Raw genomic sequence first — 17,026 nt, 5'->3', positions numbered from 1 at the left:
AAAGGGGAGCTGCCTTCAATGTTAGAATCCCACCACCCTAAGGAATTTGTCAGAGGTTCCTGCTAGTAGTAATTCAAGCTTTGCTGACTGGTGCAAGCTATTTCCTGTATGTGATCAACTCTTGTTTTGTTCAGTCCCACAAAGCTCTCACCAGCTTAGGACTTTTTAAATAAAATCCTTGTTAGTTCTTTGAGTTGATCTCTATGTTTGATGCTTTTGACAAACTGCTAAATAAATGTTTTAAAAAATTCATATTTCTCTTCAGACTATTATATATCCCTTTCCTCCTACTGCTTCCCTCTCCTCCCCACCAGTATAAGTTCACAAATACCCACTGGACCCAATTCATTGTTGTCCTGAAGCACCACAGCCAGCACAAAGGGCCTGTAAAGCAAGAATAAAGCCCTTGCAGTGAGGCCACTGGTGCAGGGAGTCTCATAGCTGGGCGCAGAGTCAGCACTGTACCCCCCTGCAAAAGCCCCTGACTCAGAGAATGCTCTGGCTAGGCCAGGTGCATGTTGGGTGTGAATGTGGTGGGCCTATTCCTCAGATGCTACAACATCTGTAAAGGCCATGGAAACCAGGGAACAAATTAGAGTAGCCCCTAGGGTTGCCCTAATATGAACCAAGGCCTGAACTAGTCCCTAGAAACCCCAGAATCAAGACTGCACAAAGTCTGGGCAGGCCGGGCCTACTTCCCTACATAGAGCAGATAACATACAAACAGGAGTCCAGTAGTCCCTTTATATAAAGTGGCACATTAATCCAAATGTACACAGAGAAGGTCACAGAAGAATGTTCCTGAGAAACAGGTTAAAGCTTCGAAAATGAAGTGGAGTTGTACTGTGCACAAGTTATAGTGGGGTGTCTAGGTCAAGATGCCAAACACGCAGCCCCCTAGGATGAATGCAGACTAGTTGATATTTATTTATATGGCCCATATGATATGTCCAGAGGCTGCAAAATATGATTTTTTTAAAAAGAAAGTTTCTAGTCCTCATGGTTGCAAAGTTATCCTTCCAGACATAAAGTTAGTGTAACCCAATGCAATGTTGCTGTCCCACATCTGCAAACAGCTTGAAATGATGGCTTTGGGAGGTGTGAGTTTCCTTATTCCTACTAGTCACACAGAGAAATTGACTAATGCATAATGATGACAACAACTCAAATGATCAGAGATTAATGATTTATGATGACGTGATCAAATGGAATCAGAAATGGGGTGGAAGTGAATTCTATAGGGAGAAATAGGAAGTTGCTCCAGGAAAGGAAGTGCAGGTGGAAGAAAAGAGGAGAGACACAAAGAAAAGAAACGGGAGGAGAGAGAAAAGAGGATAAGGAAATTAGGTGAAACAAAAAAAAGAAGGGGTGGTAGTCCTAATTTCCCACTGCATGAAAATGAATGTGATTTACCTAATAATAAGTGAAATTTAATTACTACATAAAGACAATATCTTATCCTTGGTTTTTGTACAAAACTCTCATTGATTGCAGTGGGAGATCCACTGTGGACTGAGAGAAGTACTTCAGTGCAAATTTATGCTCTGCCTCATGGACCAGCATTAAAAATGGAATTTGCTTTCTCCTCATACTGAGCTTGACACCTCTCTGCTCTAGTCATAAAATAGTTTTCCACTCCTGGTTGGACTAATACAGAGAGAAGCAGAATTACTAACCAGCAATGAACATAGAACAAAAGGCTGCAGCAGGCCAGGAACCCACCAACCACATGGGTCAATGTTCATGTCAGCAGGTTGCCAAACATTGTTAGAGCTTAGCAAATAATAATCATTATATATCATAAATAATGACAATGTAATAAGTGTGCTCCTCTAATCCTTCTGCCTTCATCTTATCTCTTAACACACAGAGGCCACACTACAAGCACTAAATTCCCATCACAGCTGCCTCAGGGATATTAAACCCCACTTGGACAGCTACTTCCCTGTTACCATCTGTGACTGAGATATTTGTAACCCTCAGAGTGAGTTCTACAGGAGCAATAAAGAGACATAACTTCCATAAGCAGAAAAGATCTACCACAGCCCCTGTCTGTGGGGTAGTATGGTTACCCACCTAACCCAACAGATCTAGAGAGCCACATGTCAACATGAGCAGTCTCAAGCAGTTGCCAGCAGTGTAAACTGCTGGTAACCTGTCACAGCAGGTTGCACATGGCCACAGATGGGAGTGTGTGGTCCATTAGGGAATCAGATTGGAGTACAGAACATGCATCAAGTCATTAATTGTTTAGTAAACACTAAACCCATCTCTGCACGCTTATCAACTGTAATGTGGGTGGGGTTTTTATTAAAAATGATCATTTCAATAAACTAATAGCTGAATCGTCACCTCATTTCCCATCATACAGTAGTCACTCTTTTCACCATGCAATGGGGCCTATATGCCCAACCTATAGCATCAAGTAACAACAATCATGTCACAGGCGATGAAATAACTGCAGCTTAGCTTCACAGCAACCAGAAGATCTCTGAACCCAGTCCTACATTGTAATCATGTGCGCTAATCTATATAAGAGAGAACAAGCATTTTGCACACTGGGCATGCTCCCTTGTCTGCTGCTACTTTAACATGCTCTTTGAAGCAGAATAGGGTTTTCCTTTTCGCATGCATTGTTCAGAGTTATGCACCACACAGGCTGGTATCCTGCAGACATCCACTTTGCAGGGAGGTATGACCCTCATCTGTATTCATGCAAGTTCTCTGCATAGCAGCTGTGTATATTCCAGCAGTCCTGACTACATACCTGACAGCCTACGCTGTGTGAATCTTACCAGCCTATTGATTTGATACTGCTCAGTTTACATACTTCCCCACTCCTGTGCACCATGAAGAAGATGAGAAAAATCATACCTCATTAGTATAAATTGGGATCCCAGAAATGTCATTTTCTTATGCTCTCCTGAACTTTCTTATTTGACCCAAATGGAAAAATCCACAATCACTTTCACCAGTCAGCATAATCCTATCTCATCTGAAACTCTGATGAGTGTCTAATGGTTGTTCCAGGAGGAAGACAGAGGAATAACTAAGCAAATTGTGATGTTCCTTTGTAAGAGATCTGCTCAGTGGAATAAAAATAACACAATGTACGGAACTGGAGGCTGGGAAAACTTTGCTTTATTCACCTGTATCAGAACAAACTGAGTATGGGGCAAAAACTCCTCCTCTTGAAACAGGAAGCAAGAAGCATGGCTCCATTCCCTAATGCTCTAGGTCATTCAGTTTACCTCATGATGACCAATTTACTACACTCCTACACTGCACAGATCCTGCAAAATACTAACACTCCAATGTGAGCAGTTCATAAGTACATCTCCTAAATAAACGCACAAAAGTAAAATGTCACATTGCACATCTCAAAATTCTGCTCATATATCTCCATCCAGCCTTAGCCTGTATGACAGAAAACCTTCACATGCCACTTCAGGGTAACTGCATGCATGCCCAACTTTTCCGCCCATCCAGGTAGTGACATTGACATAGTCTATGACATTGATCCTTTGGTGCATTTCAGCTGCTTTGTACCCATTCCAGCTCTTCAGCTACTGAGGGGGGTTTGCCTGGGGGAATGAAGCATGACTAGGACTCCTTTATGCCCTGGTGATCCCTTGCTGCTGGAATGACTCCTTGGGGTTACTGCCATCCAGCACAAATTAAAGACGACTTCAGGGCACTTTCACTTGTGCCAATGAGTTGGCAACTCGACAGCACCAGTTTCAAGAGACCACAAAATTGGCCTTTACACACACCTCCACATTTGTGTGGAATGTAGAGCTGGGTGAAATTTTACAAATGAAACATTTTTCCCCCAGGAAATCCAGATTTGGGTTAGCCTACCTTTTGTGAATTTGTATCAATTTTCAGAATTCTTTCAGCGGGGAAAAAAAGGAGTGATTAGAAGAAGTTGAAATGCTTGATTTTGAAATTTTCTAAACAAAATGTTTCATTGATTGAATTTGAAATGCCTTTGTGTTTCAAATTTTACATGGCTTTTATTTTTATAAAAGGTTAGTAAAACCCCAATATAAAATAAAATATTTTGTTCTGGCTCAAATGAAATATTTTGTTCAACCCAAAACAGTTTACTTTTTTTGGGATACAAAAAAAATTCAAAAATAAATTGGGGGGGGAGGGGTGTTCGGTCATTGAACCAATAAATAAATAAATCAGTTATTTGCACAATTCTAGCTATTGGCTGTAGCTGAGGATCTGGCTCTAAGACTTCACCTTTGGAGATGCCAGTGTGTTGACTTTGCATGGATTAGTAGGAAGGGTGAGTTGAACTACTAGATACAATGTTTTTCTGTACAGAGCCATTGCACTGTACTGCTTTATGGTGTTCAACAGTTACTGTTAAAAAGACGGCTGCATCTCAGTGGTGAATTTCTAATCACTTCATTCACCACTGAATTGTAGCCCCATTGGAATGGAACATAGCAGTGATCACAGAGCACACTGCCATACAACAAAGCAGTGCAGGATAGCAAATAACACAAAATATTGTACCCAATTGACACTGAAAGGATAATTTAGGAAGGCAGCATGGATGTGCCCAAATTTGAATTTAGCCAGGACACAACAGTTACCAACTCTGTTCTTACAAAAAGGGTGATAAGATCTTGACTGTTCACAGACAATTAAGACCTTGCTTTTATGTGACAGTATATGTCCAATGCCATCTGGTTAGAAAACATACGGATTTGCCGTAATCGCCAGGTGAGACCTGTGATATAAAATCATATTTGTCATTGAAGATCTCACCAAATGAAATCACTGGAACAGTGAGCTCTGAAGAGAAGAAAGTCCAACAAACTCACAAACCAAGTTGTGGAGGTCTGAGGGACTATAGTATTTCACCTCACAGTCTACCATATTAATCTTAATCTTCAGAAACTAGCTTTACAGAAAAATACAATTTCATTTTGAATAAGGAGTCTTATTTATATGCTAGTTTAAAGCTCTTGACAAAAGCAGGTGGTGAAATTATCCAGAGCTGTTTTATAATAAAATCTACTATATGAAAGGCAAAACACAGAAGCAATCTGCCGTTCTAATTATATGCTCGGAGCAAATGCAATATCTGCAGCTTTAATAAACTTTGACCCTTTAACTGAATGTGCCCTATGAACACATTAATGCCCATCTGGGAAATAATCCAATCATGCCAACAGGGGAATGAGTGTGAGATTGGCAAATGAGGGCTCATCCACTTTAGCTGTAAAAGGCTGTTCCCTATTAGCTTGTTGCTGGAACTGTGTATCCGTCATAGACTTTTGCTTCTTATTTCAAAATTAATTTTAAAAATCCATGGCTATGAAGTGTGTCAGACTAACATTGCCATTGCAAAATGAAGTACTCTTGGGTTACAGCCCAGATCTACTGTTCTTATTACACAGGCACTTGCTGGCAGAAGGAGGAGAAAATTACACCTACCTTCACAAGTTTATTCCCTTGCAACACCAAAAAAAAAAAAAAAAAAAAAAGTAACTTCATCCTGAAGAAAGGTAGGTGGATGTTGCCCTCTTTGCCCTCCCTTTTGTGTATATGCTGGGGAGGGGGAATGCTTTAGTTTAGTTTGAATCATATTCAGTACAACCCCTTCTGAGGAGGTGCCTGTTAAGCTCTGACCACAACTAAAGCATTCCCCTCCAGGCTGCCCGGTCAACATATTCCACTGTTTGGGCTTCATGGGCCCAGTCTATAGCTTTCCTCATGGACTTTCCACTGCTGGAGCCCCCACCAGAGTCTGTTCTGATATTAGCCAGGGCAGACCCAGGAGTGAATGCTGCCCACTGACTACAATAAGAGTGATATGCCTTTAGGGATAGCAAAATTACACTCAGAAGAGGTACAGCACAGTCAATAGTAATGCAAACTTTTTCCACACTACCTCATCTTTGCAACTTATCTAGAGATGGATTTAAGGCTAAATCCCAGATTCCAACACCCTCAAACTCTGGATCTGCATCCAATTCCAAACTCTGCAGCTAGCCACTCTCTTACTAATGAAGCAAATCAACCCCCCAGATCTGAATCTCTCTGAACATTTGCTGAGTTAGAAATGATCTGCGAACTTGACACATTCAAACTGGGTTTAAACAGAGATTTGGAATGGCTCTCTCATTACAAGAGGCAAATTGCTTTGCTCACCCATTTTCACCTCTGACTCAATGACTGTCATTAGCCCTCAAGTACCCAGCTTTCATCCACCTCCCCCATTGTTCTCTATGCACTTGTATATCTATGTTTCCTATTTACTGTATCATTCTACCTCTGCATCTGACGAAGTGAGCTGAGTCTCACGAAAGCTTATGCCTACAAAAATTAAATGTGTTAGTCTTCAAAGTGCCACAGAACTCTCGTTGTTTTCTCTGAACATTGTGGAACCACTTTCTTTATTTGTATTACGGTAGTGCCTATAGACCTCCCCTGATATCAGGAACCAGTTGTGCTGTACAAACACTGTACCATCAGACGGTAAGAGACAGTTCTTGCCCAGATAGCTGACAGTCTAAATAGACAAGATAGACAAAAGGTGAGAAAGGAAACAGGCACAGAGAGGTGAAGTGACTTGATAGACAAGATAGACAAAAAAGTGAGAGAGGTCACAAGGCAGATAAGTTGAAGAGCTTGGAATAGACCTTTGGTCTCCTGACTCCCAGTCCAGTGCACCATCTCATTGTACAAATGTCTAAAATACAACTATAGGCATCCATGCATCAGAACAGCCTCCAAACTCTAGACTTAGACTTTTCTAGAGGGACTACATCTGGGGAGAAGGGGAGATCTTAGACTCTAGCCCATTCAATCCATAATACTTGCATTGAAATTACCTATCAAAGGTCATGCCTGCCTGTAGCACTCCCTTCTGATCATGAGTAGCATTGCTGAGGCCTGCCCCAGCTTCTCCTTAATGCAGGCTCCCATTAAAAAGTTCACATAGGCCAGACATTCAAAACATTCCCCTGTATGAGGTCCAGTTTATTATGTCTAGCACAAAGTCTTCAAACGTCTTCTTCCCAGTCCCAACCTGGGCACAGACCTTCCTTCCTGATGGTCTATCTTTCTGCTCTCACAGCACATCTTGCCTGGAGTGACACTAGACAGTGACGCAAGCTTTCCCAGCTGATGCCTTCCCCTGCTCACCCAAGGCCCCAAAGAAGCCTCTTTATTCCCTGCATGGTCTGCAGGTTATAAAGCCCAGATGCCTTCCCTAGGCCTAATTGGGCAATACCTAATCAGGCCAGGTGCACTGGACCCATTCTTGCATGGGCCAGTCACAATCTTTGAGACTCCCAACAAAGATGCCAATTAATGCTAACTGTGCTAGTTTGTTTGACTGTGGATTGCCCACTAGGAACTGTAATAAGACAACTAACTCATTTCATACATGCTCCCAAAAAGCCACCAGATGGTAATGGTTTACATAGATTTTTACTTTGAAAGCAATGGTTGTAATGAGAGTCAAATACTCATCAGAAGTTAAAGTACAAACAACTGACAAAGAGATTTTTACTTTTCCTTACGTATATAGGAATCCATCTCTAGGCCCTGGTCTACACTGACCTGGCGATTCGGCGGCAGTCGACAGGAGTTACGCAAACTACGCAGAGTAGCTTACGTAGCTCTGGTCAACTGCTGTGCTTCCCTTCTGCGCTGTGTCTTCACTGCACTGCGCTGATGGGAACTGTGTTCCTGTCGATGCAGCGCTACACCACTTGAGGGGGTGGTTTACCAGCATTGACTTCTGGATCAATTGAGCGGGTCTTCACTGACCACTCAATCAATCCAGATAGGTTGATCTGAGAGTGGCGACTTTGCCGCTGTCAGTATAGACATACCCTAGGAAACATCCAAACACACGACACACAAAGGCCTCTTGCTAAGTCAACATTTCAGCTTCCACTTGGTGACAGCACTCTATTGTCATATTTCTTTCCTGATAGAATTCAAAGCCCTGTAATGTCACAGGAAAATAGATATTACACCTTAGGGAAGATGGATGATTTATCTGTAGTTTGGTGCATGTTGAAACACATTTACATCCAAGCCCAAGAATGACCTTGGATTTTCTCATCTTCAAGTGTTAGTTGGTTGAAGAATTGTTTGCATTTGGGTTTAACTCTGATTTTATTGATATACATCTTGTGATATTTGACTGTGATCAATAAAAAAACTGTGATATATTACTATTTCAAGAAAACACTTGTTCAAATTGATGTAGATTTAACCAAGGTCCAATGAAATAGCTTGGATACTTGAGATCTAGTATCCAGAACATGTGTAAGTTCCTCTGCCCCCCTATCCCTGCATCCGGTCACCTTTACACATAATAGTAACTGAAGGATAGATTGCGACTTGAACTTTGCACCTAGTCATACACAAAGACATAGTAAAAATCCCTCACCCTCATTCACTCCCATGTAGAGTACTCACACATACAGGAGTCAGCAGGTGTCCTCCTCCCACATTTGAGCTGGCATTGAGTGTCAGGGGATGGGGATGGCTTGGTGTCATAATTTGCTGTGTAGACGGAATTTTGCCTGAGAGGGGTGTCTCTGAAGCACTATGCCTGCCAGGGCTACTCCAGGCGTAGTACAGCTTCCGAATCACCTAAAGGCACAATTTAACCCAAATAAAATATGATTCTTCTTCCTGTCTTCCGGAACAGGACAGCACCAGAGCGGAGTGAACTCTGTTGAGCCCCTTCCTACTCAGCCACTGAATAAAACTAAAATCCCTATAGCTGGGTTACATGGTGGAGCCTCAGGACAGGACCAGGCAGCACTTCCCAAGGGACTGGAGAAAGGCTTTCCTGAGAGCACCTCTGGAATATGGGACTATGCTAACTATGAGTGGGATTTTGCAAATGGGGAAGGGATGTGGAGAAAGGATATTTCCATACTGGACATTCACACTGGTGGACCTAATAGACTACTACTGCCCAAGTTACCATGGGAGCATATTTTACTTAAACATTCATATAGATATACTGTAACTGTGTCTCCCTGTGTTGATGATGATGTCTGTTTGTCCCTAATAAAATTATTTTTGTTTCATACACAGACTCAGTGCTTGCAAGTGGAGAGGTATTGTCTATTAAAGAACCCAGGGAAAGTTGAGCCAATGGTGTTTGTTAATTTTAAGAGGAACACCTACCTATGTGAACACTTGTTGCTGCTGACAACATCTGGCAAAAAGGTTACAACCATAACAGAAATATTAATGTGAGATAAATGCTCACTGGTGTGAGTAAGGGTTGTACAATCTAAGCTTGAGTAATGTATAAACACTATATGGAAATATGACTCCAAGAGGTCTTTTAAGTGACTAACAATCATCCCTTTATTCACTGAAAGTGTTGTTTAAGTTTATCAGACTTTAAAGTATTTTTAGGCTGCCAGCCTTGGATACTTACTTCATGTTTTAGTGTGCGCCCATTAACTGAGTGACTATGACAAGGAAAAACCTAAATAATTGGCCTAAATACCAGCTGACCAAGGTAGGACTTTACTGGGGGAAAGGTATTAGCACACAGTCAAGACATATTTTTCCACCTCAGAGTCACTGCAAAATATAAATTCCTTTCCATCATTTATACTATATGCTTGCTTTTTCACACTTCACTTAGCTTGGACAATGAAACAACACTGGTTCATTTCATGCCATGTTTCTAGTCAATTTCATGTTCTGGTTCTGAATCACTAGACCAGTTCAATGCGTTTTGTTTGGGATTACAAAATTAGAGAAAGGTTTTCATTTATTCACTATTTAAAAACTATATTCAGTGATTTGTTTTAAAAACAGCTTTCTACTCAAATTAGGTTCTATAAAGCAACATATTTTTAAAATGAAATTTGAACAAAAAACACTTGACTGTGACCTTTTTCCTATCTAATTTACCTTTATATCTTTGTTTCTTTTCTTCTCTCCCTTTTCCTCACTACTTTTTAGACAAATTTATTCATAATTTACCTTTTTGTTATGTTACTCAGACTCAGCTCATTTGCCATTCTGTCCATGCCTTCTTACCCTGTGAATTCTTTCTGTCCATACTTTGGTATAAAATGCTACATTCCTCACTCTGATTTATTTACTTTCTGTAGATTGAGTCCATGTGACTGGTATTTGGATTCACCTGTATATCATGTCTGGCCCTAAACGTTAAGGAATCAGATTGCTGTGATTAATATTCAAATACAAAGGTACTGTCATTAAGGCAAAACTCTTGTAAGTCAGAACTTTTCTGAGCTACAGTTAATGTATATGCTGCAATCTATACACATAAATGAAAATCAATAGAAAGTTAATGGAAAGAAAATCTCTTGGGGAGCTTCAGATGCTACATATAGCATTCTGATAGAGGAGTAGAACAAACATTTCAAGCAAATGGATAAAAGTCATGGATTGAGAGTTGCAGAAGAAGCTATGGATAAAGTTCTTTATACGACGCTTATCTTGAATACCCTACAGACACACTTCAGATAGGTTTAATGTGTTTTCACCTGCTCAACCATATAAAAGAATCTCTGTCCAGAGAAAATGTGTGGGAAACATCCATACTAAGATGAGTCACCTAGTTACAAAAAAAGACTGTAGTTCCTACCTTTATCAGAGTCATAGAAAACAAATTTTCAAAGGGAATGTAATGAGCTACACAATCAATTTTCTACAGAAGGCATAGCAATTTCCTGCCTAGGTTCCATATTGTAAAAATACTTTATATTAATTTCCAGCAAGCAAAAGAATAGCTGTCTGTGACCATTTTCTATCCTTGCGAAATTCCCCAGAAGGCTCTAAAAGTTTTCTAATATAATGTTGAACTGTCTAAAAAGCAAGATACACAACAAAATTAACAATCTACACTCTTGCATGCTTCTAAAACAGGCAATGTTTATTTCTGTGCTATATTACAAGAAGAACCTTGTGATAGTAAAGCAGACCTTGTCCCAAGCACTTCACCTTTAAATCCTGAAGGAGTTAATATTATAAGGCCAGACTGTGATACTCTTGTTCATGTTTAATAGCACTTAATACCATAGTAGTGGGAATACTTGCTGAGTAAAGTACTACTCATTGTGAGTAAGGGTATTACAATTTAGCCTATAGAGACCAAGGAGAACTAAACACCTAACCCAATCTCTTATCATGTACTCGTTACCATACGTATCTGACAACTTCAATGTGGTAATGATATCTCCTCTCCTAACTCCTGCTGGCTGAAATATAGAATAGAATTAATGTCAGTCTTAGCAGAAGTGATGCATTTAGCAACGGCAGCTATTTGATAAAAATATTATGGAGAGGGGGTTCAGATAGTGGATCAAAAGGAAACAATGGCTCTAAAATTATTCAGAGGAGGTTATTTATGGACTTATCTTGTCCTGGGCTTTGGCTCAGGAACAAGCATAGCAGAGAAGATTACTCTGGCTCAAATGCCAGGAATTGAGAGTGGAGCATGGTAAACAGTGCAAAATTTCACCAAGACTTAAAGAGAAATATTTGCCATTAATTCCAATTTGATGGACTGTTTGGTAAAATGGAGTGCTCCTAAAGTGTCTTTAGAATTCTGTGAACCTCCACTGATTGTAGGTAAATGCTGGAGACAGCAATATGGAAGTGTCTTCATTTCATACATGAGTAAGAAAATAGATCATATCCAAGAAATGCTTCTTTACCTTCTCAGACAAAATATCGTCAGAATTCCTTGTTCTCACTATGGCCTGAATCTTCCACAAAGAGATAAACCTAATGCAAGTTTCATGGGTAGCTCTCCACTTACACATTTCACTCATGTATCTCCAAAATATTTCTCTGGATTCGTTCCCATATCTTACAAGAGACTACAGAAAACCAGAGTTCAAAGCACTGTTCCCAATTTCAAAGTACTTGCTAAGGGGCAAAATCCCCTTTGCACCTCGGGAGTGGCATAAACGGAGCAGAAAGCCCTTACCAGGGACAGAGCTGGTGTAGCTAACTTCTGTATCAGTTTCCCTGCAGTCCCTAGAATAGAAGTGTCAAGAGATGGGTGAAGAAGGGGTGTAGCTGGTGGGGTACTTTCTGTCAGCCACTGGCTGTTGTACAGTTCCTTAGGGACCATAGTCAGCTGGCATAGCCTAGGAACTCCTCTAACATACATTGAGGCTAAGGCTAAGGTTATGGTAGATGGCACAGAAAATCAGAAAGCAGTAATCAGTTCCCTCATGCACAGAAATCAACTCAGAGTGGGAGAGAATGTGTGCCTCAGAAGTTCTTAGCACATGACCTTATTTAAATCCTTTAAAAACAACCCACACCAATAATATCCCAAGGGAGCAGAACAGAATTGTATGTCTGTAAAACCTTGACCCCAGCTCAATGGGAGATATGACATTGACGTCAATGGGTCCAGAATTTCACCTTATATTTCTCCTTTGCCCATGTTACACTGTGTGGAACGGCTCACAACTGTAATTGCCTACCTCAGGGCAGACTGTCAAAAAGAGGGCAGATACCTCAAACTGGTTATATGTTTTATAACTAGATTTTACCAAGCCAGTAACAAATGTGAACTCCTGGATCACTATAACAGTCTTACCATGGGGTAATAGACAGTCCCCTTAAACGCGCCAATCTATCTTGCCACCTAGACAAACTGGATTTTAGTGATAAATGGTCACTTACACCAAAAATCACACAATATTCAGGTTGTTTCCACTCCCAAGAGACCAGTCACTTACCCCAGATCAACGGGTACCCTAGATCTTACAAAGATAACATCTGTAACCAATTCTGTAATAAACTGTCTAAAGGTTTATTCACTAGGGAAGAGAAATGAGTTATTTACCGGCTGAAGCAAGCAAACATGCACAAATGAGTTGCAATCTAAATCCTGAGTGAGAGTTGTAGCAATCTGCCCATTCAAAGTGTCTTTCAGAGCAGACTCAAGAATCAACCCTTGGGGATCTCTGGCTTCATTTTGGTGATTCCAGACCTGTGAGAGTTCAAACAACGAAGAGAGATGAAAACTCTTCACATCAATTATTTTTATTTCCCTCTTCTAGCATTCAAAGCGATGGGATGAGGTCTTATGCATGTACTCCTCCATAGGTGCCATAGAGCCATTAATCAACCATGTATTGTGATGTTCTTTGATGGCCCATCTAATTTTGATAGTTCTTCTGGATGGGCGGGGTGCAGGGCGGGGTGCAGGGTGGGTGGGGGGGAAGGGGAAGAGAAGAGAAGAGAGGAATGATTTCTGTGTCTGAGTTCACAAATTCAGAGCAAACATTTTCAAAGTTATAAAGCAAAACTTACATATTTTCTTATAGTATGAAACTCAGACATTACAAGTGAGATTAATGCATGCAGCAATTTACAAGCAGTTCATAGAGTTTAAACACTAAATATATTCTTATAAGATAATACCTATTTTGAGCAAAACTAACATACAGGTGAACTGGTCTGGTCTCCAGCTATGAGTTTGTCAGTTCTTAGCTAATGCCTGAAGCCTGGACAAGAGCTGGCATCTGGCCTGCCAGTGTCACAACTCACATAACAGGCTAGAGTAAAGGAAAACCTGAAGAATTTTCTTCATCATAAATACCTGAATTATTCAGGTTAGTGAGTGATGCATTTTAAATGCCTGTGATAGATACAATTACATTCTTGTTAGCATTAAGCAAAATGTTGGCACTTAAATAAAGGGCCAAATCCTAACATCTGTAATCAGTTCTTGTTCAGACAAAATTCCTTTTGACTTCAGAGGGAATTTTGTCTGAGTAAAGAATAAAGAAGGATGTCAGGATTTAGTCCACTATTAGCAGATAGATGAAATCTGCACTAGCTGATCATTCATCCTCCAAGCTCAAGCTATTCTTATTCTAGTCTCCTATCTCCCTGCATAAACAAAGAAGATGGAGTTTGAGCAATTTTTCCAGATTGTCTATAACAATATTTTCCAGCATTTTCAAGGGTCAAGTAATAAGAATGTGTGAGATTTTCCAACTTTAATTATTTTGTTTGTATCCATATTTTTATTGTGACATAGAGGACAACACATAATGTAAATCTCCATCTTGAAATTAAATCTACATTTCAATATAAAATAATATTTGCCTGCCTAAAATAAGTTATTACAAAAATAACATTATTAATATTATTTTGATGCCATGATAAAAAAGATGGCGTGCTGTTAAGAAAGTCACATTTGCAATAACTCATGCAAATCAAGAGCAAAATGTTTCTCATTTTCAAATCATAATGTCTCTTTAAAGGACATAACTCTAATTGAATTCAAACCAAAGGCTCCAGTCCTGTGCCGGATCTAAACCCATCATTCACAGATACAAATTAGGTGGATGCCTGCCTTAGGATGTAGCCAAATGTGATTGTAACTGATTGTGGAACTGAGCTTGCATGACCTTGCATAGATTGGATGGTATGGCCTAGCTTTCATCTGCAGTTAGGCCATGCCCATACAAGGCAAATAAACTATAGTTGCCAACAAATGTTGGGAGGGATATCCACTGACTCTAACAAATGTATAGGTCTTTACATTTTATTTAAAACTGCTTGGTTGCTACTGTAGAAGGGACCTAGTTGTTTTCAGCACATTAAAGAAGGCACATTAGAACTCTGATGGAATAAGGGGGTCTAGCATATTTACTGTAAAGGATATTAAAAAATGCTTGGTACTGTCTACAACAGCAGGCACATTTTTTCCCAATCTGACTGAGGGGGGACTAAGAGGGCTGCGGTTGACATGGTGGTGCTTCTTGGGGCACCCAAGGTGTGAGTCACTTTGTTGCCACCTGCCTCTAGCATGAGGGAGTCCTGCCTGTGCCAGCTGGGTGTTAGCTCCCTGTCAACCACTCGAGCACTTTCCTCTGGGCTATACCAGCCCTGCCACTTGACAATGTCCCCTCAGCAAAAAGCAGCAGTCTGCTACCTTGTGCCCCTTGTTGCCTCTTTTTTTATATTATTATTATTATCTGCTTACTCTTCTTCTTCAGGAAGAGGGAGCACCGGACGTTTGTAGGATATAAATTCCTCATCACCAATATGTTATATCTGGAGCCAACAGAGAAGCAGTTAGACACAGACCGAGGGGAGCGGATAGAAACACTGCTGTCTGCTGTTCTGACTTTATTGAAACTGAAACTAACACAGAAGTGAGGCTTTGCACTGTGAAGGGAGGAGTGCTCAAAGATTTGAAGGGACAAGACATTACAGTGCTAATTAAAGAAAAAAACCTGTTGACGTTAGAATTACGGTATTTGAGGTATAAGACTACATGTACCTGATGAACAAGTGAAGTTATCACTCTTTCCCACTGCTGGTGGTTAATGTGGCAGCATAGATAATCTGCCTTCCCCCAAGATGAACTCTCCAGGTCCAGCATGGCCTAACTTCCATGTGCAGAATGCAATTGAAACCTTCTTAGCAAAATGAACAAGGAAAATTCTGCTAGACAGATTTTGTTACAAGACCTCTTGGATTTAGTAAGAATTGTAAGATACAGTAGTATGGGCAGATGTAAGTTACCAAATCATGCATTCAGCATCAGGGGATATGTTTTAAATACGGCACAGGTCCCCTTTTATACAGTCTATACATGTAAAGGAGATATTTTAATTCAAATATCACATTGTTCCATGGCAAGCACTATTTAAATAATTGGGGTTTTTTAAAGCTAACTGAAGCACAGTCAACACAAGTGCAAGTACACAGATCTATTCAGCAGTCACCCTTCATTTCATTTCATGTTAATTAATATTCCATACCTCACTTTTTGATCAGTCAGCTTCCAATATGACCACCTATTTATTGGAGAGAATTTGTCATTTACACACCTTATGCAGACATGTGTACTCATCACTGAATATAGTGTGTGCCCTCTACAAATGTCTAAAGTGGTATTTTAAAAACATACCAGAACATCTCAATTAAAGTGGTTCCAGTCTTTTTGATAATGTACCATCTGGACAGTGATATATACTCTCTTCCACTTTAGCAGTTAATTTTGTTGATTTTGTTAAATCTATTGCACTACCTGAGGAACTTGTTTCTGAACACCTCAAAAACAAGGTCTTTGAATTCCAAGTTCTATTTTCATCATTTTTGAGCGTGTATTGCATCTTAAGCATCACTTATGTGTCTTTCCAAGAATAAATTTGCAACTCTCACTGAAGTTCTTATCATGTTTCTTTAATTTTATGGTATTGGTTTGGATTTTATTTTACCACATGAAAACAAGATTTCTTAAGACATTTCATCACAAGAGAAGGTTTCCATGAGCTATCTTCATCTCTTACCCGGACATCTCCATGTACCAGAGGAGTGAAAGGCTTGGCAGCTTGATTCTAATGTTTCCTTTCAATTTATAATAAAAGAATACTTTTCCATCACAGTAAACCTATGGGTTTTAGTGTCAACAAATATAGTTTTATATGACATATTCTAGTACTTCTTGTCCTGAACAGTTATTCTACAGAGGCAAGTTCTTCCAATGGAAAATATCTCAAGTTCAATTAATCTATATATGCATCCTTACAGCACTTGGATTTCTGTTGAAGTACTTTAAAATTTAATTCCCAATTCAGCACAGTAGTTAGGTAGATGCTTAATTTTAAGCATCTGCTTAACTACTATGCTGAACTGGGGACTAAACTTTAAGCATATGCTTAAGCATGTGCTTATGTCCACTCTTATTTAGCAACACACTTGAGCAAGGGGATTTAAGCACATGCTTGACTGCCATGCTAAATTGAGGCCTCACTACATATTAGGCCCAATCTAGCATTGACTGAAGTCAATAGAAACACACCCATTGACTTCAGTAGCTGTTGGATCAGGCCCATTTGGCCCATTGCTTTGTGAGTATTTGGGAGACTATGTAATATGCATACATTTATACTATAGTTCCTTGACGATCCATGAAACTCCTTATTGAGGTATAAGGTACTGTGTATCTTCCAGTATCCCATATCATGCAAAACATTGTTTCATTATTGTTTCATTT

At 39.9% G+C, this 17,026-nt stretch overlaps 1 protein-coding gene across 1 annotated transcript in view; it reads left to right on the top strand.

Moving 5' to 3' along the window:
* LOC137152040 (vesicular inhibitory amino acid transporter-like) overlaps positions 1-17,026 on the top strand; it is a 95,285-nt gene that overhangs the window by 41,383 nt on the left and 36,876 nt on the right. Inside the window, exon 3 of the mRNA XM_067546508.1 lies at positions 15,018-15,176. Within this exon, the coding sequence (XP_067402609.1) occupies positions 15,018-15,176 (159 nt within the window). The remainder of the gene's footprint in view (positions 1-15,017; positions 15,177-17,026) is intronic.

Source organism: Emydura macquarii, unplaced genomic scaffold, assembly GCF_026122565.2.
Source record: "Emydura macquarii macquarii isolate MOO-44397 ecotype Brisbane River unplaced genomic scaffold, CSIRO-AGI_Emac_v2 contig_1146, whole genome shotgun sequence".
Taxonomy (NCBI): Eukaryota; Metazoa; Chordata; order Testudines; family Chelidae; genus Emydura; species Emydura macquarii.
The sequence above is the reverse complement of the archived record's forward strand: the minus strand, read 5'-3'. Positions and strand labels throughout refer to the sequence as shown.